The sequence below is a fragment of the Ursus maritimus genome, unplaced genomic scaffold, assembly GCF_017311325.1.
Source record: "Ursus maritimus isolate PB19 unplaced genomic scaffold, ASM1731132v1 scaffold_36, whole genome shotgun sequence".
In the NCBI taxonomy this organism is placed as follows: domain Eukaryota; kingdom Metazoa; phylum Chordata; class Mammalia; order Carnivora; family Ursidae; genus Ursus; species Ursus maritimus.
Window position 1 is genome coordinate 141,018 of NW_024426230.1, and position 23,536 is coordinate 164,553.

General features: G+C 40.9%; 1 protein-coding gene and 1 long non-coding RNA gene across 2 annotated transcripts; both read left to right on the forward strand.

The window, feature by feature from the left end:
• The first annotated feature begins 4 nt into the window (after window positions 1–4).
• On the forward strand, window positions 5–17,618 carry RAB2B (RAB2B, member RAS oncogene family). Its single transcript, XM_008711133.2, has 8 exons — window positions 5–205; window positions 432–503; window positions 3,330–3,397; window positions 10,390–10,472; window positions 10,690–10,782; window positions 14,309–14,420; window positions 15,053–15,121; window positions 15,995–17,618. Exons 1-8 carry the CDS (start codon window positions 160–162, stop codon window positions 16,100–16,102), a joined length of 651 nt encoding a protein of 216 aa, XP_008709355.1. The 5' UTR covers window positions 5–159; the 3' UTR covers window positions 16,103–17,618.
• LOC121100265 lies at window positions 11,115–12,224 on the forward strand. Its single transcript, XR_005832014.1, has 2 exons — window positions 11,115–11,360; window positions 11,754–12,224. It is a non-coding gene; the product is annotated as an uncharacterized LOC121100265 (long non-coding RNA).
• Window positions 17,619–23,536: the final 5,918 nt, after the last annotated feature.

The window sequence follows — 23,536 nt, forward strand, 5'->3', positions numbered from 1 at the left end:
ATTGCAGTCGCTCCGACCGAGAGGGGAGTTCAGGGGAGAGCAATAGAGACATGATCTGGGCTAGAGGGGCCAGAGATCGGTAGATTGCGCGGCTAGAGAGGCCGGAGGTAAGTGGCTGTAAGAAGTCGGGCGGACCCGGAATCCAGAGGAAACGGGACCATGACTTATGCTTATCTCTTCAAGTACATCATCATCGGGGACACAGGTAACCTGCGGGCGACTGCCCTCACGGCTGGGGCGGGGATCCGAAGTTCACAAATCGGGGAGTGGGGCGGGGCTCATTTAGTGGGCTGGGCGATTAAGTGAAGAGCGGGCGGGGGCGGGGCGGCCGGGGGCGGGGCTCGGGGCTCCCCTTCCCCAGCCCCGGACTCCCGGACTAGAGATTGTTCTTGGGCCGCGTGACTCTTAGAACGTGCGTCTTCCTCTTTTAGGTGTGGGGAAGTCATGTCTCCTCCTGCAGTTTACAGACAAGCGGTTCCAGCCTGTCCACGACCTCACAATAGGTAAGTCCATCTACCTGTCCCAGAAGAGAGAATGAAACCTGACTAGCTGAAGTGGAAAGTTAGCAGGCTTCGGTATTGGAAGTAAAAAGTTCCCTTTTCCTATTTTTAAGCTAGTCCAAAGTTACGTTAAATAAAGAGTGACGAACTAAATGGTGATAAATGGGGAGTGGTGTAAAGGGGAGTAAATCATTTAAAGGTAAGTTCAGAGATGGGCGTGAGGTATGGATTCGTTGTCGTGGGTTTTTTTTTTTCCTCCTTAAATATAATTTGTGTGTTTATGGAAAACTCCACGAAAGCTTAATTATTTATTCAAAAACTCACCTTGTTTTGCGGTTAGTGCAAACCTCACGTATGTTTTTCAGAGTGATCACCAACATGCAGATTTTTGTGTGTGTTGAAGAGGAAAAAGTAAATTTAAAGAGGAAAAAGTAAATTTAAAGAGCCCTGCCAGACTTAAGAGTTGGAAGGTAGATGAAACAAATGACTTTTAAAGAAAAGAGTGTAGTAGAATTTCAAAATCACATTCATGACCATGGAAGGCGTAAACATTTACTGCACATTTGTGTTGAGGCAGGGCCTGCTAGGACTTTAGCAACCCCTTCCTTCTAATCTCCATAACCCTACTCCAAATGAATAATGTATATGGAACCAGCTTTCCAGCCATGGAAATGCAGTTTCTGGGTAAACTCCCTAACTCCCATTCATATCATCCCAAATCCCACTTTATTGAAATCTGAAGCTACTTCTCCCAAACACCTTATTCAAAGCCAAATAGCTAATGGGGTTAATTAAAAAGGAGTTAGAGAATAACATCTACAGGTAAATCTTTGTAAGTTAATATGAAGTAACCACAGTGTAATAGGTGCTAATGATACATAGTACTTTACCAGGCAAACATTGTGCCTGTCCATAAGTAGCTTACAGTCTTCCAATGTAGGAGGTGGGGCTGGGGCAATACTGATAAGTAAATTCCTATGGTAAAAGGGGAGGAGAGACTGCAACCTCTATCTGGAAAGGCTGAAAATTGAATGAACAGGAGTTACCCAGGCACAGGGGTGGCAGAGATGGAAAAGTGCTCAGGGCAAGAGAGAATAATATTTGCAAATGCTCAGGAATGACAGATCAGGCTACCTTTGGAAAACAAAATAATTTAATATGGCTGGAGCATGAAATTTCAAGTGGAGAGTGGCAAAAAATAAAGCTAAGAATAAATTAAGGACCAAGTTATGAAACAGCTGAAGGTAATGAGCAAATGACAAATTTTAAACTGGAGAGATGCGTGATCAGGTTTTTGGCAGAGTCCTGTATAGGCTGTGTTTCTTTCTGAATTCAGAGTAATGTACCAAGATAAGATAGTTGGATAGAAAATATGTGCAAAATATAAGGATCTCTGAATGCATAACTGGGGGAAGTTGCATAAAAGACAATTTTATTTCTTAATTCGCCATTGAAATTCCATTTCTATTGTCCAGAAAGGAAAAAAAAAATCTAGTGACTTTTTTTCAATAGCTATCACTGTTCTTGATGAAATAGTCTAGAATAGTAAGAAATATTTTTTATATCTTAATAACTGCAGCATCTTAGAGTTGAGAGAGATAGTCCAGATAATGTGTGGGACCACTGAATAGGCACCTATCAGCCCTTTAGCAGAAGCTACATTAGTGCTCTTTCTTATTTGGAAATCAGAATTCCTCTACTAAGGTACTATATAAACATAGAACATCGGACAAATTGTCTGACTTAGGATGAAGTATTTTCAGTTTGAGCGACCTTCAGTTTTAAATTTTGTCCTGACATTACTTGAAAGAAGATGAATGCCAGGTAAACCAAAACCTTTATTCAGACTATCAGTTTCCATACTCTATGAGGAAGGCTATTTTCTGGTGAACTGTGGGACTCAGTAGAGATCTGCAATGTATCATTCTTGAGAAGCTATTTCTTAGGTAGGCTCTTTTCTCAAACAAAAAAATTACGGAATTGCAAAAAACAAATATTGGACTAGAGCATGACCTTGAGAAAATGTTAGGAAATATTTCAAAATTTTTAGATCTTTTAAGAAGTTACAAAATTAGGGGCGCCTGGGTGGCACAGCGTTTGAGCGTCTGCCTTCGGCTCAGGGCGTGATCCCAGCGTTATGGGATCGAGCCCCACATCAGGCTCTACCGCTATGAGCCTGCTTCTTCCTCTCCCACTCCCCCTGCTTGTGTTCCCTCTCTTGCTGGCTGTCTCTGTCTCTGTCGAATAAATAAATAAAATCTTAAACAAAAAAAAAAGTTACAAAATTAAACATTAATTACCTAATGAAATTTAAGCGTTAACATTACTAAAAATTTATTTACCTTTTCTACTTTTTTTTAATTTTTTTAAAGATTTTATTTGTTTATTTGACAGAGAGAGAGGCAGCCAGCAAGAGAAGGAACACAAGCAGGGGGAGTGGGAGAGGAAGAAGCAGGCTCCTAGCAGAGGAGCCCGATGTGGGACTCGATCCCGGAACGCCGGGATCACGCCCTGAGCTGAAGGCAGATGCTTAAGGACTGCGCTACCCAGGCGCCCCTACCTTTTCTACTTCTTAATTAGTTTCATCTCCATAATCTGCTTTTTGGTTACATTCCTGAGGTCATTATCACCTAGATTACAATTCTTACTGCTAGGACGAAAATGAAAATTTAAGAAACACAAAATTAATTGTAGTGAATAGCAGCAATGGGCTTAGTGGTACTGAGTGCAGACAGAGGAGTCAGTTGGCACATTGGGGAAAAACATGAACCTCTCAACATGGGTGATGTTCGTGAGAATCACATCCTTTCTTTTGCTCTTCCTTGACAGGTGTGGAGTTTGGGGCCCGTATGGTCAACATTGACGGAAAACAAATCAAACTGCAAATCTGGGATACGGTGAGAGAGAACAGGATAACTTAGTCCCTGACCAAGATCCAAACAGAACAGTAAAGGCTGTTGTGGGGGCAAGGGGCTATGAGGGTGGGGCTGACGGTGGAGATGAGAGTAAGGGAAGAATTTTCACTTTCATCTGTTACAGTTAAAATTCTGAATACCATATCTTTGTAGTTTTTATTTATTTATTTTTTAAGATTTTATTTATTTGAGAGCACTAGAGGGGGCGAGGGTCAGAGAGAGACGCAGATTCCCTGCTGAGCAGGGGGCCCAATGCGGGACTCGATCCTGGGACTCCAGGATCATGACCTGAGCTGAAGGCAGTCATTTAACCAACTGAATTACCCAGGCGCCCTGTATTTTTATTTTAAATTACCCGAGTAATATATGAGTTTGTCCTAGTAAAAATAAAAGCAAACAGTATTAAGTGTATAGAGTAAAATGTGAATGTCCCCTTTCACATACATAAACTTCTTCTTCCTTCCATTCCTGGTTTCTGCCTAACCGGTGTGAATGTTTCAGTGCTTACACTTTCAGACTTTTTCTTTGTGTTCAGATACATACACATGTACAAATAGATGGTAATGGTTTTGTTCTTGTTAGTTTTACATGCAAAGAATCATGGTAGAGTAGACCTAACTATGTGAATTAAGTTTTTTCTTTAATAATTTCTGTTTTGGATACTTCCATGTTGATACATATATCTCTACCTCATTCCTGTTAACCACTATATAGACTCATAAAAAGTCTGTACCGTCATTTATTTAACTATTCTCCCAATGATGGAAATTCAGGTTTCCAGTTTTCACCTTTGCAAATTTTCATTGAATGTCCTTGGTTACCGCATCTTTATGCAAATGTTTGAGAATTTCTGTGGAATGCCTGCCCAGAAATGGAAATTCTGGGTCAAAGGTTATGCATATTTTAAAATTTGACAAATGTAGTCCTTCCAAAATTTAGCTTGACTTAGTATAATTTTGTTTTATCCAGATAAATTGCTTTTATGTGTATTATCTCATTTGATTTGTATCTTTCTTTTCTCTAAGGAAAACAATACCCTGTCTTTATTTGAAGTTAAAGGAAGGAAGCGCAGAGTTCTTAATATTCAGCTAAAATCTGTTTTTCTTTACTTATTATTTGATTCTTTTTTTTTTTTCAAAACTCAGAGCTGAAGCCCTCATAACTGTAAGCAGTGCACAGTGATATTTCCTTTTTTTCCTCCCTTCCCCCTCCTCCCATCCTCCCATCCTCTGTCTCCCTACACATGCAGGTATCTGTCTTAGTCTTAAAAGTACAGTTGATCCTTGAACAATATGTGTTTGAATTGCACAGGTCCACCCATGTGAATTTTTTTCAATAAATGTACTACAGTACTGTAATGTATTTTCTTAACGTTTTTATTCTCTAGCATATTTTACTGTAAAAATACAGTATTTAAGGAAATAATATACAAAACTTATTGACGAACATGGTATGTTATGGGTAAGGCTTCTGGTCAACAGTAGGTTATTAGTAGTTAAGGTTTGAAGGAGTCGAAGTTATACAAGGAATTTCGACTTTATGGCTGCCAGACTCCCTAACTCCCCTCTTGTTCCGGAGTCAACTGTAAGTTAACTTGCTGCTCTAAGCCCTTTTTGCAGAGTCTTTTTCTGGTGGCCTCTAAGGTTGTTAACACTTTTGGGTGCACTGATTCATTAAGTGCTTTTAGCTAGGATCATATTCTCTTGTACATTATGTGGTTGTATTTGCAATTATTTTAATAACCTTTTGCCCTTCTGACTAGACTTTACATCCTTAATAGTGGAAGCACTAACAACATACCTCTAAATCTTCCAAACTTGTTCTGTTGACTAGTTTTGTCTCTAGCCTTTTCCTCCCAACTAAGCCCAATAGGTATTATTCTATGTCTGTTGCCAAGGTTAAGTTCATATATTTCTTAGACAGCTGTCACTCGTTCCCTTCTCCTTTTATTGTTTAGGCCCAAGGGTTCTTTGTCACTGTTAACCCAGGTATGTATATTGCAACTCTACTTTTATTATCTCCTGGTTTTTATATTTCCCACATAGATAGATTTGTCTCCCTAAAGAGGCCACAGGACAAATTCTGAGCAGATGACAGAGTGAGGCCTATAGATGTCAAGACTGGTAGTATCTAGTTCTGCCTTTTTAACTTAAACCGCTACCATTTCTAAAAATGGGTGTTTTCATGCCAGGAGACCCAATTGCTGCCAGTTAGTTGTATGGCCACAGTTATGAGAGTGTCTGAGCATTGGTTTTCTGGCTTCCGTGTTTTTTTTCCTTACATGGTAACATGAGACAGTGGATCATAAAATAAGAAAGTTGAGAGCCACTGCTCTTTTGACAAGATCCTGAAGGACCATATGGCCTGATAGGCACTTGTGATGCAACTGGCCTAGTTCTTTTCTGTTCCCTTTTAATAATTGTTTTGCAATTATACTAATCTCTGTTGAATCATAAAAAGATACGAGGTTTCAGAATATTAAGTTTTCTATTTGAAAAAAAAATTTTTTTAAAGATTTTATTTATTTATTCGACAGAGATAGAGACAGCCAGCGAGAGAGGGAACACAAGCAGGGGGAGTGGGAGAGGAAGAAGCAGGCTCATAGCAGAGGAGCCTGATGTGGGGCTCGATCCCATAACGCAGGGATCACGCCCTGAGCCAAAGGCAGACGCTTAACCGCTGTGTCACCCAGGCGCCCCTGTATTTGAAATTTTTAAGCGATTCCGGCCTATAATGTAGTGTATTTCTTGTCTGCCACTCTCTGGGCAAGCCTGATCATTTTTTCCTTGTCAGCTCTGATCTACTCATTGCTTACCCACCTTGGCTTCCCATTTTGTTGACCCCATTCTCTCACATACTCCCAAAGTCATCCTACGTGAAAATATTTAGGGATTACCATGAAGGAAATTTTTAAAGAGATCAAGTTACCCAAAGTTTTTTGTTGTCACTGGTTCTGGTTATTGATAAGGATTTAGAGAGCCATATTACTTTTTGGGTTTTTTTTCTTTTTAGTCGGCTCCATGCCCAATGCTGGGCTTGAACTCACAACCCTGAGGTCAAGAGTCGCAAGTTCCACCCAATAAGCCAGCTAGATGCCCCTAGACAGCCACATTATTATCTCTTTTCATTCTGTACATGTAATTGCCCAAATAACCCATGCTAAATGAATAGGCATTATACTGTAGTTAGTATAAAATACTGGTCAATCCCAAATTCCTTTGTATTTTACTTCAGAATGCATTTTGATTCTTAGAAAATGAGCCTTTCTGGCTTTGTAGGAATTGATACTTCAGACTACAGTTGACCCTTAAACAATGTGGGGATTAGGGGTATCAACCTCTGTACGGTCAAAAGTCTGCATATGATTTTTGACTCCCCAAAAGATTAACTACTTTTTTTTTTTTTTTACTTTATTTATTTATTTTAAGTAATCTCTACACCCAACGTGGGGCTTGGGCTTGAACTCATGACCCTGAGATCAAGGGTCACATGCACTTCTAACTAAGCTAGCCAGGCACCCCCAAAATCTTAACTACTAATAACCTACTGTTGACCAGAAGGCTTACTCATAACATAAGAAATGGATTAATACATATTTTGTATGTTATAGGTATATATATGTTATGTATATTTTATGTATATATTAAGGTAAGCTAGAGAAAAGAAAATGTTATTAAGAAAACCACAATAGAGGGGTCCCTGAGTGGCTCAGTTGGTTAAGTGTCTGCCTTTGGCTTAGGTCATGATCCTGGAGTTCCAGGATCGAGTCCCACATCAGGCTACCTGCTCAGCTGGGAGTCTGCTGCTCCTCTGACCCTCCCCCCTCTAGTGGTCTCTCTCTCTCTCTCTCTCTCTCTGTCAAATAAATGAATGAAAATCTTCAAAAGAAAAAAAAAAACATAAGGGAGAGGGGTGCCTGGGTGGCTCAGTCAGTTAAGCATCTGACTCTTGATCTCAGCTCAGGTCTTGATCTCAGGGTTGTGAGTTCAAACCCTGCATTGGGGCTTAAAAAAAAAATTTTTTTTTTTTTTTTAAATAAAGCCATAATGGAGAGAAAATGCATTTCTAGTGCTGTGCTGTAAAAAAAATCTGTAAGTGGACCTGAGCTGTTCAAACCCATGTTGTGTGAGGGTTGATTGTATATATCTTGAAACCATAAACACGATTCTTCCACTTGGGAGAAATTCAAAAGGTATTAATTCTCTTTATCATACCTCTATCTTAATTCTTTGTTGCTTCAGATTTGTTTAATGGGGTTGGACAAAGATCCCTCAAACCAACGCAGATTGAACCACTCACTCTTCCTAGGCTATTGCTTCAACAAAGGTTCATGAACTGGACTGAGATGAAGAAGTAAAGGGATTTTTTTTTATTTGTTTGTTTTTGTTTTTTAATTAAAAAAATACATTTTATTTATTTATTTTGAGAGAGAAAATGAGTGGGGGTGGAGCAGAGGGAGAGGAAGAAGCAGACTACCAACCAAGCAGGGAGCCCAAGGTGGGGCTTGTTCCCAGGACTCTGGGATCATGACCTGAGCCTATGGCAGATGCTTAACTGACTGAGCCACCCAGGCGTCCCAAGGATTTTTTTTAATATTGATTTATTCATCTTAGAGAAAGGAAGCATATGTATGCAAGTAGGGGGAGGGGGCAGAGGGAGAGGGAGAAGGAGACAAGCAGATGCCCCACTCAGTGGGGAGCCCAACATGGGCTTGCCCCTTGACCCTGAGATCATGACCCGAGCTGAAATCAAGAGTTGGACACTTGGGGCACCTGGGTGGCTCAGTCGGTTAAGCATCTGCCTTCCCTCAGGTCCTGATCAGAGGGTCCTGGGATTGAGCCTCACATCGGGCTCATTGCTCGGTAGAGAGCCTGCTTCTCCCTTTCCCTCTGCCTGCTGCCCTCCCTGCTTGTGCTTTCTCTCTCTCTGTCAGATAAATAAATAAAATATTTTTTAAAAAATGGTGCACTCAACCAACTGAGCCACCACCCAGGCACCCAAGGGATTTGGTTTTAAAAGGCATTTTCTGATGAGCCTCTGGTAGTATTTTTAGCTGCTAAAGTTAAATGCTGCCATGTGCTTCAACCATCACATAGGCCTACCTCAAGATTTCCCTTTAGTTCCTACAAGGCCACAGGGAGAGAGGGGCCTTTCAACAGTAGCATAAGAGGAGAAAAAGTAAGGTAAAAGCAAAATGGGAATCAAATCATTTAAGACCTAAAACTGTTAGGGATTAAATAAAACGTTAAGTGAACTCTTAGAGGGGAAAAGTATGTTTTAAATCTTAAAGTATCATTAATATTACCAACAAAGTTCTTTTTTTTTTTTTTCCAAGATTTTATTTATTTATTTGAGAGAGAGAGACAATGAGAGAGGAAACACAAGCAGGGGGAGTGGGAAAGGGAGAAGCAGGCATCCCGCTGAGCAGGGAGCCTGATGCGGGGCTGGATCCCAGGACCATGGGATCATGACCTGAGCCAAAGGCAGATGCTTAACAACTGAGCCACCCAGGGGCCCCTACCAACAAAGTTCTTTAGAATTATTTGTGATTTTGATGTTCTAAGAGGTACACAACACACTAAAACATTTGTGTGACTCTTGTAGAAAGAGAGTCTCATGTTGTTAGGATTAATGTACTGGAATTCTCTTCTCACCTTCAAACCCAGGTTTAGATTATGTGATGTAGTGGCCAATAGAACAAACCTTTGTGCCAGTTTGCACTAAGATCCTAAGTTTAATTATGGATTCAGCACTTATAGATTTTATAATTTTTGGCCAGTTACCCCTTTGAGCTTCAGTTTTCCCATTTGTATTATTATTAGTATTCACTGTTACTGTTATTTTACTATGAGAAAGCCATTCTCCCCCCATCTTTAAAATATGAATAGTAGTTTTCCTTCCTAACCTTTATGTAGGGATATGAGGATAAATGATTTCAAGAATGTGAAAACTTTTTTTCCTTTCTTTTTCTTTTTTTAATTTTAAGATTTATTTATTTGTGGGGCTCGTACTGAGGACCCCGAGATCAAGAGTCGGATACTCCACCTACTGAGTCAGTTCAAGAATGTGAAAACTTCTTTAATGGGACAGATTCAGTGCCTAGAATATTATTAGTAATAATATACTATTATTATTTAAAAGATGTTTTTGCTTCTTGTAAGGAGGGAAAAAAAACGACAACTATTCCATTAAGAAAGCAAAAGTACCCAGTATATGGGGGCATTAATAAATAGATAGCTCAGTTATAAATATCTTGGCCCCATTTGGAAATGAGATTAGAGTGTGAATATTGTGTGTGTTTTTTTTTTTTTTTTTAAGGAAGAGTCTGTGCTGGGCCCTGTTCCTTATTTTTATTTGCTATACAAGATCTCTTGGTAGTCCTGCCTTTAGTAGTGGAGCACTAAATGTCAGTTAGCATATGCCCAATTTAAGTCCTTTGTATCTCACTGCTTTTCTGCATTGACCCATTGGAATGAAACTGCCATTAGCCAGGGTATTAACATTCTAAGATAAGTTTCCTTTTTACAGATAAAAGAATTCAAACAGGTTAATGTGATGTGTTCGGCATCATGTGGGGATTGAAAATGCTCTTGAGTTTCTAGTCCTATTTCAAGTTGTTCTTTCCTAGGGGATATTGGAAAATGTATGAGAATGTCTTCAATTGTCGCACTGACAGTGGAGTGCTACTGGCATTTAGTGACTGGGAGCCAAGTATGCTAAACACTCAGCAATTTGATGGACAGTCTCACAGGAACAATTGTCCCACTCCCAATGTCAACTGTACTTCCATTTAAACATGTTAATTTCCCGCCTGGACATCTCTCTGGGTGGTCAGTTTTCTTTCTCTAATTCTCTTATTAGAAGTTCTTTTTTAAAGTTAAGTCCTTTTTGTTAGAGTGGCATGTGATCAAGTCCTTTTTCTGGAAATAACCTGGTTTTGTTGGGATTTTTTTGTTGCCATGTTGGTGGGAAAGGCTGGGCAAGAATCCTTCCGCTCTATCACCCGTTCCTACTACAGGGGAGCAGCTGGAGCACTGCTAGTGTATGACATCACAAGGTGAGTCAGATCAGGTGGGCAGGAGGGAGCCTTTTCCCCATGTCCTTTAAATCTTTTTCTTTTCTGTCTTCTGGTTCTGGTAAGAATGCTAAAGAGGAAAGGCTTCTCTAATATTTTGTTCTACACATGTAGCTTTCCCCCTTTTCCCATGCATTTGGAATTACTTTGGCATTTTGAAACGGATCTCTGACCCACTTTCTAAACTTTTCTGCTGTAGGCGTGAAACCTTCAACCACCTGACCTCTTGGTTAGAGGATGCCCGGCAACACTCCAGCTCCAACATGGTTATCATGCTGATTGGGAATAAGAGGTAAAATTTTATTTGTAGGAATAATAAGGACCAGAAGTCATGTACATGCTCTATGGACATTGACTTACTTGGTCCCCAAACTTTTTTAGTTTATGGTGCTCTTGGTAAAAAATAAAAATAAAAAAATAATTGTGGTAAAATATGCATAATGTAGAATTTACCATTTTAACCATTTTTTAAAAATTTTATTTACTTAGAGAAAACACATGCACCAGGCTGGGGGGCAGGAGGAGAGAGAGAAACAGAGCACAAGCAAGAGGAGCGGCAGGCAGAAGGAGAAGGACAAGCAGACTCCTCACTGAGCAGGAAGCCCACGTGGGGCTGGATCCCAGGACCCGAAGTCAGACTCTTAACACACTGAACCACCCAGGCACCCCAAAGAAACTTTTAATTGCTTTAGATTTACATTTTAAAAACTCTTAAATTTACTGAGGGAATATATTTAAAAAAACAGATTCAAAGTGTTAAGGCATAAACTTTGTAATTTACAGGTCTACTCCTCTGCCCCCAGTGCCAATTCTGCCTGAGAGGGCAGCTCACTCTATACCAACCTACAACTAAAGAATGAAATAAAATAGGTAAACACTAAATATTGTACCAATTGTTACAAGAAGCCTTAAAAAAAATTTAGGGTCTGGGGCGCCTGGGTGACTCAGTCGTTTAAGTGTCTGCCTTTGGCTCAGGTCATGATCTCAGGATCCTGGGATCCAGCCCTTTATCAGGCTCCCTGCTCAGCGGGGAGCCTGCTTCTCCTCCCTCTGCCTCTTCCCCCCGCTTGTGCTCTCTGGCTCTATCTCTCTGTCAAATAAATAAATAGAATCTTAAAAAAAATTAAAAATAATTTAGGATGGAAAATTTATGTTAATATCTTACACAGTTTCACTCCTTCCTTCTAGAGTAAAGAGTGAATTGAAGGCTGAGCTCTAAAAAAGGTGCTCATCTGTCCCTCTCCCCACAATTCCTCCCTCCAGAAATGCGTGGAACTAATGGTTTCCTGTCGCAGGTTTCCTGCAGCAGCCACATAACAGGGCTCCATGGACCATCCCCATGCCCCGGAAAACAGAGGGGATTCCCAGCCTTTGTCCTCCATGGTGCTGAGTATCACCAGTAGTAGAGGGTGAGAATCTTAAGCAGACTCCACACCCAGTGCGGAGCCTGACGTGGGGCTTGATCTCACGACCCTGAAATCATGACCTGAGCCAAAATCAAGAGTTGAATGCTTGACTGGCTGAACCACCCAGGCTTCCCGATTTTGTACTTGCTTTTTATCACAGCAGTTGCCAAAAACTCAGGTTACACATAACATATGCAAATATTGAATATTTTGAATATATTGAATATTTTGATCTGACAGTGACCTTGTGAACTGTCTTAAGCTTATGATTCATGTGGTGTTCTGATGTTGAGTGTTAACAGTGTTTCTCTCGGAAATTTATCCTGTGGCAAAAAAAAAAAAAAAAGGCATCCTGTGGCACCCTTGTGGGTTTGTAGCAGTGCCTAGAGTGCACCATTTGAGAACTGTGGGCACAAATTTATTGTACTCATTTGTTCGAACTGTTTTAAATGTCTATCTGCCAGACCCTGAGTGTACAAGGTGAGAAAAAGAGTCATGCCCCTGCTTCTTTGGAGCTTATAGTTTATTGGAGATATAAATATTAAATATAAAAGGGTATATATCTAATTACAAATTGTGAAAAATGCAGTGAAGGAAAGAAAGGGTGCTATAAAAGAGAGTAACGGTACCTATTTTTAATTGAGGGTGATAGTTACTCTGGAATTTGAAGGATAGGTAAGAGTTCAGTGGGCACAGTTTAAAAAAAAGTATCTGATGGGGAACAAATGGAAAGTCTTGAACTGGGAAGAACCTTGGCAAGGTCATGGTATTGAAAGAAATCAGTATGGTTGGGCTGAGTCAAGGGGGAATGGTACAAGATGAGGTTGGAAAGGTAGGCAGGGGCCAGAAATTGTAGCACTTTCAGGCCTTAGGAAGAGATGTGGATTTTATTCTAAATACAGTAGGAAGCTTTTAAATAAGAGTTTTAAGCAGAGATGTGGCTTGTTTAGATTTTAAAAGATCACTGTGGAGGGGAGCAGGGGTTGAAGTGGGCTGTTCATTTCAGTAGTCTAAATGAATGGTGGTGTGGGCTCGGGTGATGACACCAGAGAGAGGGGAAAATGATGGTGTTAAGGTGCATTTTGGAAATACCTCGCTTTGGGATGAACTGAGTATTTGGAGTGAAGAAGGAAAAGCTGTTAAGATAACGACGTCCTAAAAAAAAAATGATGTCCTGGATCTAGCTTCAGTCCTCTTTGGCGATGCGGAAGCCTGGGGCAGAAACAGTTTTGCGGGAAAAGATCAAGTTCTATTTTGATGTATGTGTGAGGTGCCTTTTACACGTCAGACTGGAAATGAACAGACGAAGGGACAAGAGATCTGGAGCTTAAAGGAGCAGCTGGGCTAGAGGTAGACATTTAGATGGGTAGTCTTCCCTGGTTTTCACCCAGCTGGTAAATGATAAATACACTTTTTCTAGATTTGTTCTTTTTCAGTGGGCTAACTCTTTGATTTCATTTCGTGGTTGGAAAACTGGAAATCTCTGAAATACACATTTCCAGTTAGAAAAATGAAAACCAGTCCATCCTTACCTTTGTCTGTAGCCTTTTATCCTGTCTTGTCATAAAGTCTTTCCATGCCACCTGATTCTCTTTCTCAGTCTGTAGCTCTTTTTTCCCCTCTTATCACCTAACTTTATACATATCATTTTCGTCTTGAGTCTTTTATTTCCCTGGTGGCAAGCTGCTATTATGTTAATGAGTTTAGGCAGCTGTGTTCTCCTTATTCCTGGCACTCTCTATTCTTACAGGTTGTTTCAGTAAAAGAGGAGGACACTTACCACTGTGGGATGGGGCATCTCTGACTTTTCTGCCTTCTAACACATGGAATTTCCCTTTCATCTTCTTTCCTTAACTCTCACTTGGATCTCATTCCAAAAAGAAGCATGGGGCACAGTGAGCCTTGAGTAACTATGGGGCTTGCCTAACTCTTTATAAACCTTTTTCTCTATAAGACAGTAAGGTATTGGGGCACCTGGGTGGCTCAGTCAGTTAAGCGTCTGCCTTCAGCTCAGGTCATGATCCCAGGGTCCTGGGATCGAGCCCCACATTGGGCTCCCTGATCTGCAGGGAGCCTGTTTCTCCCTCTCCCTTGCCTGCCACTCCCCCTGCTTGTTCTCTCTCTCTCTCCCTCTCCCTCTCTCTGGGTCAAATAAATAAATAAATAAAATCTTAAAAAAAAAAAAAAAAGTAAAGTAGTATCCTCAACCACGCAGCACCTGTCGTGAATTTGAAGAACCATTTTCCAAGAAGCTACAGAAATCAGTAACCCTGTACAAGAGAATGTCGTGCAGGGTCTGCATTCTTTATGTATTAACTAGTGGTTGAAACAGCCATGGGATTCTTTTAGAATAAGAGTTTCTTCTTTCACTTGGATCTTTTTTTAGTTTTCTCCCCAATTAATCTCTTGCAGTGACTTAGAGTCCCGTAGGGACGTGAAGAGAGAAGAAGGAGAGGCCTTTGCCCGGGAGCATGGACTTATCTTCATGGAAACTTCAGCCAAAACAGCCTGCAATGTTGAAGAGGTACCACTTGGGAAAAAGTAGGGAGAGCTTCTGAGAGATGATACCATATCTTTATTCTTTTTCTTTTTTTTGTTGATCTTTATTCTTTTATTCAGAATTTTCTTCTGTAAGACCAAAGGTAAGGAAAGGATGTCTTGTGGTCACATTGACCGTATGTCTCCCTTTAAGGGAATTTTTTTTTTTTTTTTTTTTTTTTTTTTTGTCCTTGATTCCTACATTGGAGTTTTACTTTTACCTTGTGTGACATGAATTGGTAAGTGTGGATTAGACATCAGTGTTACTTGTAAATATTTTGGTTGGGGGGTCTCATAGGTTCTACTGTAGTCGTTCTGAAGTCTGCTACTGACTATATCATGAGTAATTAATTGAGAACAGAACATGGTTGTTTTATTTGGAAAAGGTGCCACTCTAGGAATGTGTTGGGTCAGTATCAAAATACCATGTAATCCCCCCTTTTTTTTTTTTTTTTTTTGAAACAGAGACTTTTGGGGGGACCTTCTGTATTTTTACTCTGGTCTCTTAATGGTTCCTAATTCACCTTAGATATCCAAGTAGGAATAATATTTGTAACACCTTTTTCTAATTTTTCTATCTAAACTTGAGCCTAATAATATGATTTATGTCTCCTTTAGGCCTTCATTAACACAGCCAAAGAAATATATAGGAAGATCCAGCAGGGTTTATTTGATGTCCACAATGAGGTGAGAAAGGGTGAGGGGGCTGACAGTTAACTTTGCTTTGTGTTAGAGAGGATAAGAAATCCTCTAGAATGTAAGCATTTCCTTTCTAACATCATGCTATTTGAAGCTATGCCAATTCATACTTGATTTTTTTATGTAGGGACACAGAAATCTGTCATCAGTTTCTGTTTTTTTCCTCAACTCTGGGGAACAGAATGCTTAAAGAGATGATTAGTTGTTAATCTAAAATGTTTATACAGTATGGGAGGTTTTCTTTGCAACCTCAGTTTTTATTATCCCAGTGCTTAGGGGTGATGTAATTCCTAATTTCTCAACAGGGCCGTTTCTATAAAGCAGATTTTGTGGCAAAACAAAAAAGAATTATATGCTAACATCTACCCTCTTACCTCCTCCCGCTCTTACCTAATCTCATCCTGATTCTGCACATAGCTATGAAACCTAAATATAACAGTCACCTTAAAAATGGGCACAAAAGACAGGTGCCTGGGTGATTCAGTCAGTTAAACATCGGACTTTTGATTTCCACTCAGGTCAGCATCTCAGGGTTGTGAGATTGAGCCCTGCGTTGGGCTCCTCACTGGGCTTGGAGGCTGCTTAAAGATTCTCCCTCTCCCCCTTCCCCTCCTCCCGCTCTTAAAAAAAAGGGCACATGAGTCACTTGTATTCATCCATAATACTTATATCTGAGCTAGTCATCTCATCTTTATTGTTGAAGACTATTGTTCTGTAATAGTTTGGCTAGGGCACATGGTTACCTGCCAAAGCCATATCTGCTTCTAGAAAATGTAATTTCTGATTTCTCTTTTTATCCCTCTCTTTTATCCCAATTACTTTAGCACTGAGGTGGGAACTCTTGCCTCTTTTCTTTTACAGGCAAATGGCATCAAGATTGGTCCTCAGCAGTGTATTTCAACATCAGTAGGACCCAGCGCCTCCCAGCGGAGCTCTAGTGAAATAGGGTCCAACTCCGGCTGCTGCTGAATATCTGGCCTGGACTCTTTTTCCTTCCTGGAACAGCTTCAGATCAATAGGCTTAAAGAAAGAGGTCTTACTTGCTTTGGCTGAGAAAAGCCTCTTTTCAAGGTGTGATGTTTTGCCTTTCCTCTTAAAGACCAGGGAAGAATTTGGGCCCTTACTGACCTGTCCTCCTTCAGGGACGTGAGCTTTCCCTATAGATTAGGGCTCTTCTCATCCTCCTATTTTAATTTCTAAAATGTTAGGATCAAAGTTGATTGTCATGGTAGCTCAAAAATAAATCCTTTTGTAAGCATACACAATTGGCTTCCCACCAAGAATTAGTAACAAGGGTCTAGGACGTTTTTCTGGAGCACTTGATTTTACTGGGATCTGGCTGGCTGGCCTTTGGATGGTGGATCCTGTATCTAGGAATTTCATTGTTTTCACTTGCCGCTTTGTAAGAGTTCTTGCAGAAGGCAGTCCCTTCTACTTGAACTGCGCAAGGATGCTGAATAATTCTCTACCATCCCATTGCTAGTTGCTTTGTCTCAGAGCAACTATAAAACTTCTGAGAGCAGTGGAGTTGCTCCTGGACCTGTGGCTACTTATCATCATTACCTAAAGAAAACCTCTTTCCCCGTTTGTTTTAGGGACCAGACCTAACACTGCAGTGTCTTTCACCAAGTTAACCCCCTACTGTTTCACACTTCTCAACGAGACCTATGTAGACTTTCTACTCTAATCAAGCTAATCTGCTTACTGGACATGACATATTTACTTGCACTTCTAGGCCTTTGCATATGCCCTACTCTCTGCTAACATTATACTCAGTCCCCACACTTTTCCTTCAGAAAGCCTTCTTTGACCTAGGAACTTCTAAATAATTATTGACCCAGTATCCCTTAAGCTTTCATATGTTTATTCATATGTATATTTATTTATATTTATGTTACTTTGTAAATTTGTTTTGTGCGTGGACTCTGTCTCCCATATAGGCTGTAAGCTCCTTGAGAGCAGGAACTGTGTTATCCCTTTACTTTTGTAAGCCACTCCCTCCACTATTCCTTCACAGTGCCGAGTGCTACTCATTATGTGATCGTTGGACTTGGCTGACATACGTAAAGACTTGGAACAGGTTTATTGTAGACTGTAGAGGAGACAAAAGGCCTTAGAGTCATCTCTTTGTAACTCAGTCTCTTCCATCTGCTTACACTGGATTCCATATTGCTCTCACCCTGCCCCTCTCTCCCTTCCTGGCTCTTTGCCTCTGTTCCATGCAGCATACAGTATACAGTAAGGCTGTCTGCTTCAAACAGTCAAATAAGTGGGTACCTCTCCAACCATTTTTCTGTTAAAGAGCATATACTACTATCCTAAGCAAATTTGCCTTTGCTTCACTCAGCAGGCAGCCTTCTGGGTCAGTTTTGTATCTTTTGCCTTGATGTCCTGTTCTCTTCCACAGCATTGAGGTCTCATGAATTTTTCTAATTTTTTTGTTGTTGATGAATTGTTTCATTATTAAATATATGCATGTATCCAAGCTGCTCATAGTTCATGTGTTCTTTCTTATTTTATCCCAACTATGTGTAGATACTTTCCTTCTAGGAAATTGTATCAAAAGTATTGGAAGAAGCCTCCTTGAGATACACTCATTTTTTTTTCAAGTTGTTATTTAAATTCCATTTAACATACAGTGTAGTATTAGTTTTAGGTGTACAATATAGCAGTTCGGCACTTCATACATCACCCGGTGCTCATCACAAGTGCAGATACATTCATTTTATACTAGATTTTGCCACCCTGTAGTAGTAATAATAGTTAATACTACCATACAGGAAGTTGGAGGACATTTGGGGTAGTGCTTTGATTATGCTTTTTTACCTCATTCCAAAAAGGATTTGAGGCTGTTGATTTGGGGTTAGCTTGTCCCCTCAACGCCTGAGACAAAACTAAATATAACTTTGTAGTTTCTGTACAGAAACTCACAACCCCCAAGGATTCTGTCATTGGTTTAAAATTATGGAAAGTGAGGGGTACCTGGCTGGATCAGTCAGAAGAGCATTGGACTTGATCTCGAGATTGTGAGTTCAATCTCCATGTTGGGTGTAGAGATTACTAAAAAAAATTAAACTTAAAGTCCCAAACACTCATAACCTTCTATACTTGGGTATTTCACCAATGTAAGGAAACCATGAGGGGTGCCTGGGTGGCTCAGTAGTTAAGCATGTGCCTTCGGCTCAGGTCATGATCCCAGCATTCTGGGATTGAGCCCCACATCGGGCTCCGGGCTCAGCGGGAAGCCTGTTTGGGCACATTCATGACCTGTATTGATCATTGCTGGTGTTTGGAGTGAAATGGTCATGAAAAATTATAGGAAGTAAATTCCCAACCCCCATGTGAAGAATGGTAGTTATGAAGTAATAAGGATGTTTGGCTTTTAAAGGCCTGCACCATGGGCACCTTTCTGGCTCAGTTGATAGAGGAAGTGACTCTTGATCTTAGGGTCCTAAGTTCAAGCCCCACCTTGGGAGTAGAGCCTACCTTATAAAAAGGGGGTAGCAGGACCCCTGGAAATCCTATTTATAGCAAGCAGTCTAAATCCTACTACTTTTGGTCATTGCAGATAGTAAAAATTTGTAGAGCAGGCCACAGCCTTTCCCTTTTCCATAAATGCCTGTGACTGGTTCCTTTGATAGGTTTATTTTTAAGCAAAAAGAACCTATTGGTTTTCATTCCATAAACATAAGTAAGATCATTGCTGTATACGCATCTACAGACAAACTCCAAAGGCACAGCTGGTAAATTGTTTTGGTAAATTCTAATTCTAACCTCAAATTGTTAAAGATGATAGCAGTAGCCCCAGGGAAGTTTGGGCAACAGGTTTTGCTCGATATACAGGGAAATGTATTTGGCCAAGTCTTACCACTTCTGTGATAAAGTATTGCTTCCTATGATTCCTTTCCGTCTCTGAGTTCCTATTTTGTGTGACTATGCATATATGTTATTCCTTGAGAAATTCCTTTAATGATCTGAAAGGACTCCCTTCATTCACAAGTTAAAAAAGCAAAACCTTCCTGTAGCAAGTTGTAATAACAGTAGAAATTTATACTAGGAAATACAGGGAAGTCTCATTGAGCACAAGAGAATTTCACCTACAATAAAAATTTTTTAAAAAGATTTTATTTGACAGCACAAGCAGGGGGAGCGGTAGACCGAGGGAGAGAAGCAGGCTCCCCACTGAGCAGGGAGCTGGACGTGGGGATGGATCCCTGGACCCTGGAATGATGACCTTGAGCGGAAGGCAGACCTTAACCGATTGAGCCACCCAGGCGCCCCCCACCTACAATAAAATTATTTCCTTTTTAATTTAAATGCTGTTACCAGGAAATTATTCTCTGCAGCCTATGTTTCTAAGGCTGTCCCCTGAGGGCTCTCTTTACAAATCTCTCCTCCAAGGCTTCTAGCATGTGCTCTATCGGTAGTCACACATAATTTGGGTCTGTTGATGAATTTGGGTCTTTAAGAAAAAATTCTTCCCTAAATCCTGTTCATTTATAAGAGACTCGCAGTCTTCTGTACTGCCAAACCCAACACTGGAAAACTTGGCAAGCGAAGCATTAGGATTAGAATCACCTAGAATAGATACATAACCTACGTTGCTCTTATGCTGACATTCTGAGGGGTGAGGTGTCTATAACGGATTATCCTAGGACTGTGAAAATCCACTCTCATTCCAAAAAATTGATTTTTGTTGCTGCTTTGATTTGGTAAGATCTCTTCACTCATATTGGGGGGGGTTTGCCTCTAACCGCATTAAGCTCTATTCCTGACCATCGTAATTGGGGACATTCTGATTACATAAAGCATATTAGGCCTGGACCTAAGTAGTTCGACAGAACTCCGAAAAGGGCTTCAAATTCCTTAAATGCTCCTTCCTCTTCCCCGTCCCCAAGGCACCGGCCGGATCCAAGATGGCTTCCCCAAACAGGTAATTAAGTGTTTTAGTTTAGAGCGCCCCCACCGGCGGGGGTCAAAAAAAAAGATGCCGAGAGGCCTGAACGCCTGTGAGCTGAGCAGTCAAAGGCAAGCTGCCGCCAGATTTTATTTTCAATCAGGCATATCCGTGGTTGCCTACGTACCCTTCTCAGCCTTTTAGGACCTCCCACCCTCGGGAGACTTCCTGGATGGCACTCACACTACCTTGCTGGAAGAGGCCGGGCGTCAGCCCTGCCATTGGTGGGTGGCAGCGTAGGTGGGCGGAGCCGAGGGAGAATGGACTACCAGCAAGCTAGATTGAGGCGAGGGCTGGCCATGCTCCGCCGGAAGGCGCCTTGTTCTCCGAAAGGGTGAGTTGAAACGCTGGCTGGAAAGGAAGCACCAGGACTTGTTCAGGTAGGCTTCCCGCTCACGCCTGCTCATCAGTGCTGGTCCAAGAGTCTTTGCAAAACTAAAGCTCTTAGAATTGGTTTCAGTAACTCATCCTCCTCCTTGCTCCCCCGCTCCTTACCGGTCCCCCAGTTGTGAGGGATCAGGTGCTGGGTGATGCTCTGGACTGAACCATTCTCCTTTGTGAAAGGCCGGGGGAGAGGGCGGCTGCTGGGCCGCGGGGCCCGAGTCGGGGCAAGCCGCGAAGGGGCCTGCCCCGCCGCTGTGGGGTTTTTAGGGCTTGTCATTGCATTACTGGGCGTGGTGTAGATTTGAGGCAGCTTCTTGTTCTCCTTGCCCCTTCAGCGGAGAGAAAACTCCCCGGCTGCGTTTGGTTACTCCATACTTTGGTCTCAGAAGTAGGAGGTTAGGGTTTTTTTTCTTCTTTTTCTTTTTCTTTCTTTCTTTCTTTCTTTCTTTCTTTCTGTATTTTAATAATAAGGGTGGGTAGGAAAGCTTGGCGTGAGCGTGTGCACATTGTTATACATTAATAGGTGTAATTTCTGTGGGTCTTTGGGAGGGAATATCAGGCTTTTGGAGAGTGTCTAGAGATGGTGGGAAGAGAGGCGCTCAAGCTTTGCATCTCCATTGACAGGTCTGCAGAGCTTACTGGTCTTCTGTTGCATTATGTAAACTCTTCACTAGCAGAAGACCCCTCCCCCTGCCTCCGAGCGAATGCAATTTCTTTATTTACCTGTCTCTAGTGTCGCAGGAAATTTTCCAGCCATTGCAGCAGCTGTGCAAGTGCAGCAGCTCCTGCCCTTTAGGGGCAGTCCTGAAGTGATTAAGGTCTTTAAAGAAGTGTATAGTGGAGGTGTACGGGCGTATATATGTTTAGCGGACCAATCTTTTTTCAATGACTGAGCATAGTGAGCTAGGAGTCGAAGACTTAAGAACTCGATGTCTTGTCCTAATGGAATTGCCCCAAATTCCAGCCAGAGGAGCTGCGTTATCAGTGTCCATTGCATCGTACTCTCACACCAGCATCCACAAATTATTTCCTCTTCATGTTGTTCTGATCCTGTCAGTTCAGTCGGGGATTCTCTGACTGGGTTATCCTTAGAGTCGGCTGAGGTCCTATCCAGTGTGGGACACTTTAGATGCTAGAAGGTGAGTTTGGGATTTGAATAAGTTCCTCTGTTAGTTAATTAGATAATGTCTTATGCTTAGGAATTTCTTTGGTAGTGCTCACCAAATAGGCTTCAGAACAAATTGTGGTATTTTGGACTTATCCCACCCCTTAAAGAGAGTTATAAAGAAAACATTTTCTATTTAAGAAGACCTGGGTTGCAAGAGTGGCAATGCCAGTGGGTCTGCAAGGCATGATGAAGGACATTGGCCTTGTGAAGAGACAGGCCTCGGGGAAGGTCTAAAACTGAAGTAGCCAAGGTGTAATGGATTGGAATGAGGAATTTGATGGAGCAGTGTATGGGTACTTGCACAGTTCACACCTTCCCCATGTTTGATCTATCCTGTGCATCTGTCCTTTTGTTTTTGTCAGTTCCCAAATTGACAAAATCCATTTATTTAGACGTGGGTCGAAAATGATAGAAATAGTAGAAGTCTGTTGAACTGGTTGTGAATCACCAGGAAACGTAGATCGTGTATTTTCTGGGATAGCCTTCTCTGCAGCACCACCAGGTGATGGGGTGGAAGAATCTTGGCATTGTGGTTACCACCACTGCAGAGTTTTGGCTATGAGAGGAAAAAAATCTGACATTTTATATGAAGGGTCTGATAGGTAAGATAGAGTTTCCCATAGGTAAGGTAGGATGGTGAGGGGGCATCAGTCTTTAAAAGAAACTATTGTACCCATCTCCTTTGAAAAGGGTTTTTTTTTTTTTTTAAGCTAAACTACCACTTAATTTGTGGGTTCCAAGAACTGTACTTGCTTACTGAAAGAATGAGATTTGATATTGTCACCTGTGGAAGGACTGTAACTTTTTTGAGCATTGAGATGAATGTTAATGCTTTGAAGATACTGTTTGTCCACTGCCCTGCAAGAGTTGTTTTCTGAGCCTACATTGAGCCTGATACCTGGGGAATAAACAAACATATTTTCTGGCCCCTCATCCTTCCCCCTAAAAGTCACTCCACTTCTGGAGTTGCATTTGGGCAAGTCCCTGATGTGCAGGTCTTTGCGTGACCCGCCGTGCACTGTGGTGACCAACCTAATTTTTACTGTTTTACCATTAGCAGTTGATTCACTGATATAGCATCAATTCAGATTTTACTTGGTTTAACTTTTTGTGTCTCCCCTTTAATTAATTTTTTATTCTTTTTCTCACAGAGTTGATGGTCTTCCTTTCAAACTTCTGTTACAGTTTTGTTCACTTTGCTTTTTGTTTTAATTCACTGATATTGTGCCTTTTTGCTTCTGTCTTGTTGAGGCCTTTTAAGAGATGCAGAGAGACCCTGGTTTTCAAGATGTGTTCTTTTGGTATCTGGTACGCAAGTGACAGTTGTATTTTTATATAACAAAGCTGTTGTATCCACCGTTTACTATTGCCTAAAGGTTTTTTTTTTTTTTTTTATCATTTATTACGTTCTAAATTTTATCCTGGATAACCTTTCCCCACCTTAACCTCTGTTTTGTTTTGTGCGTACAAGTGTATCAAGTTGTAATTGGGCTCTTTTTTGTATTTTCTCACTCTTTCATACGGCCTTTAAATTTTCATTGTATTTGTGTTGCAAAATAAGTCTGCCTCTTTGTAGTTGACTGGATGTTTTCAATTTAAACTACAAAGTACGTTCGTCTCTGAGATGTCTCATGAAGCTCTTCTGTAGGTAACACTTCTTTTGCCCTCTTTATTATCCATTACTTTCTGTCCTTCATTAGGCTCAAAACGGTCAACTTTAAAATATCTTTTTTTTAGACTGATAATTCTATGCCTTTTATTCAGTTTTTTTAAAGACTAATTTTAAAATATCTTAATTCTTGTCTTCAGATTGTAGCAGGAACTTTTAAAAATAAAGCAATTAATTTCTACTTACCAATGTATGTTACGATATAATAAAAAAAAATCCAGCAGA

Excerpts from the sequence above, each read along its gene's own strand:
- RAB2B (XM_008711133.2), top strand. The coding sequence starts at position 160 with ATGACTTATGCTTATCTCTTCAAGTACATCATCATCGGGGACACAG. Across the intron at positions 206-431 it reads CATCATCATCGGGGACACAG|GTGTGGGGAAGTCATGTCTC; the intron begins GTAACCTGCGGG and ends TTCCTCTTTTAG. Across the intron at positions 15,122-15,994 it reads TATTTGATGTCCACAATGAG|GCAAATGGCATCAAGATTGG; the intron begins GTGAGAAAGGGT and ends TTTCTTTTACAG.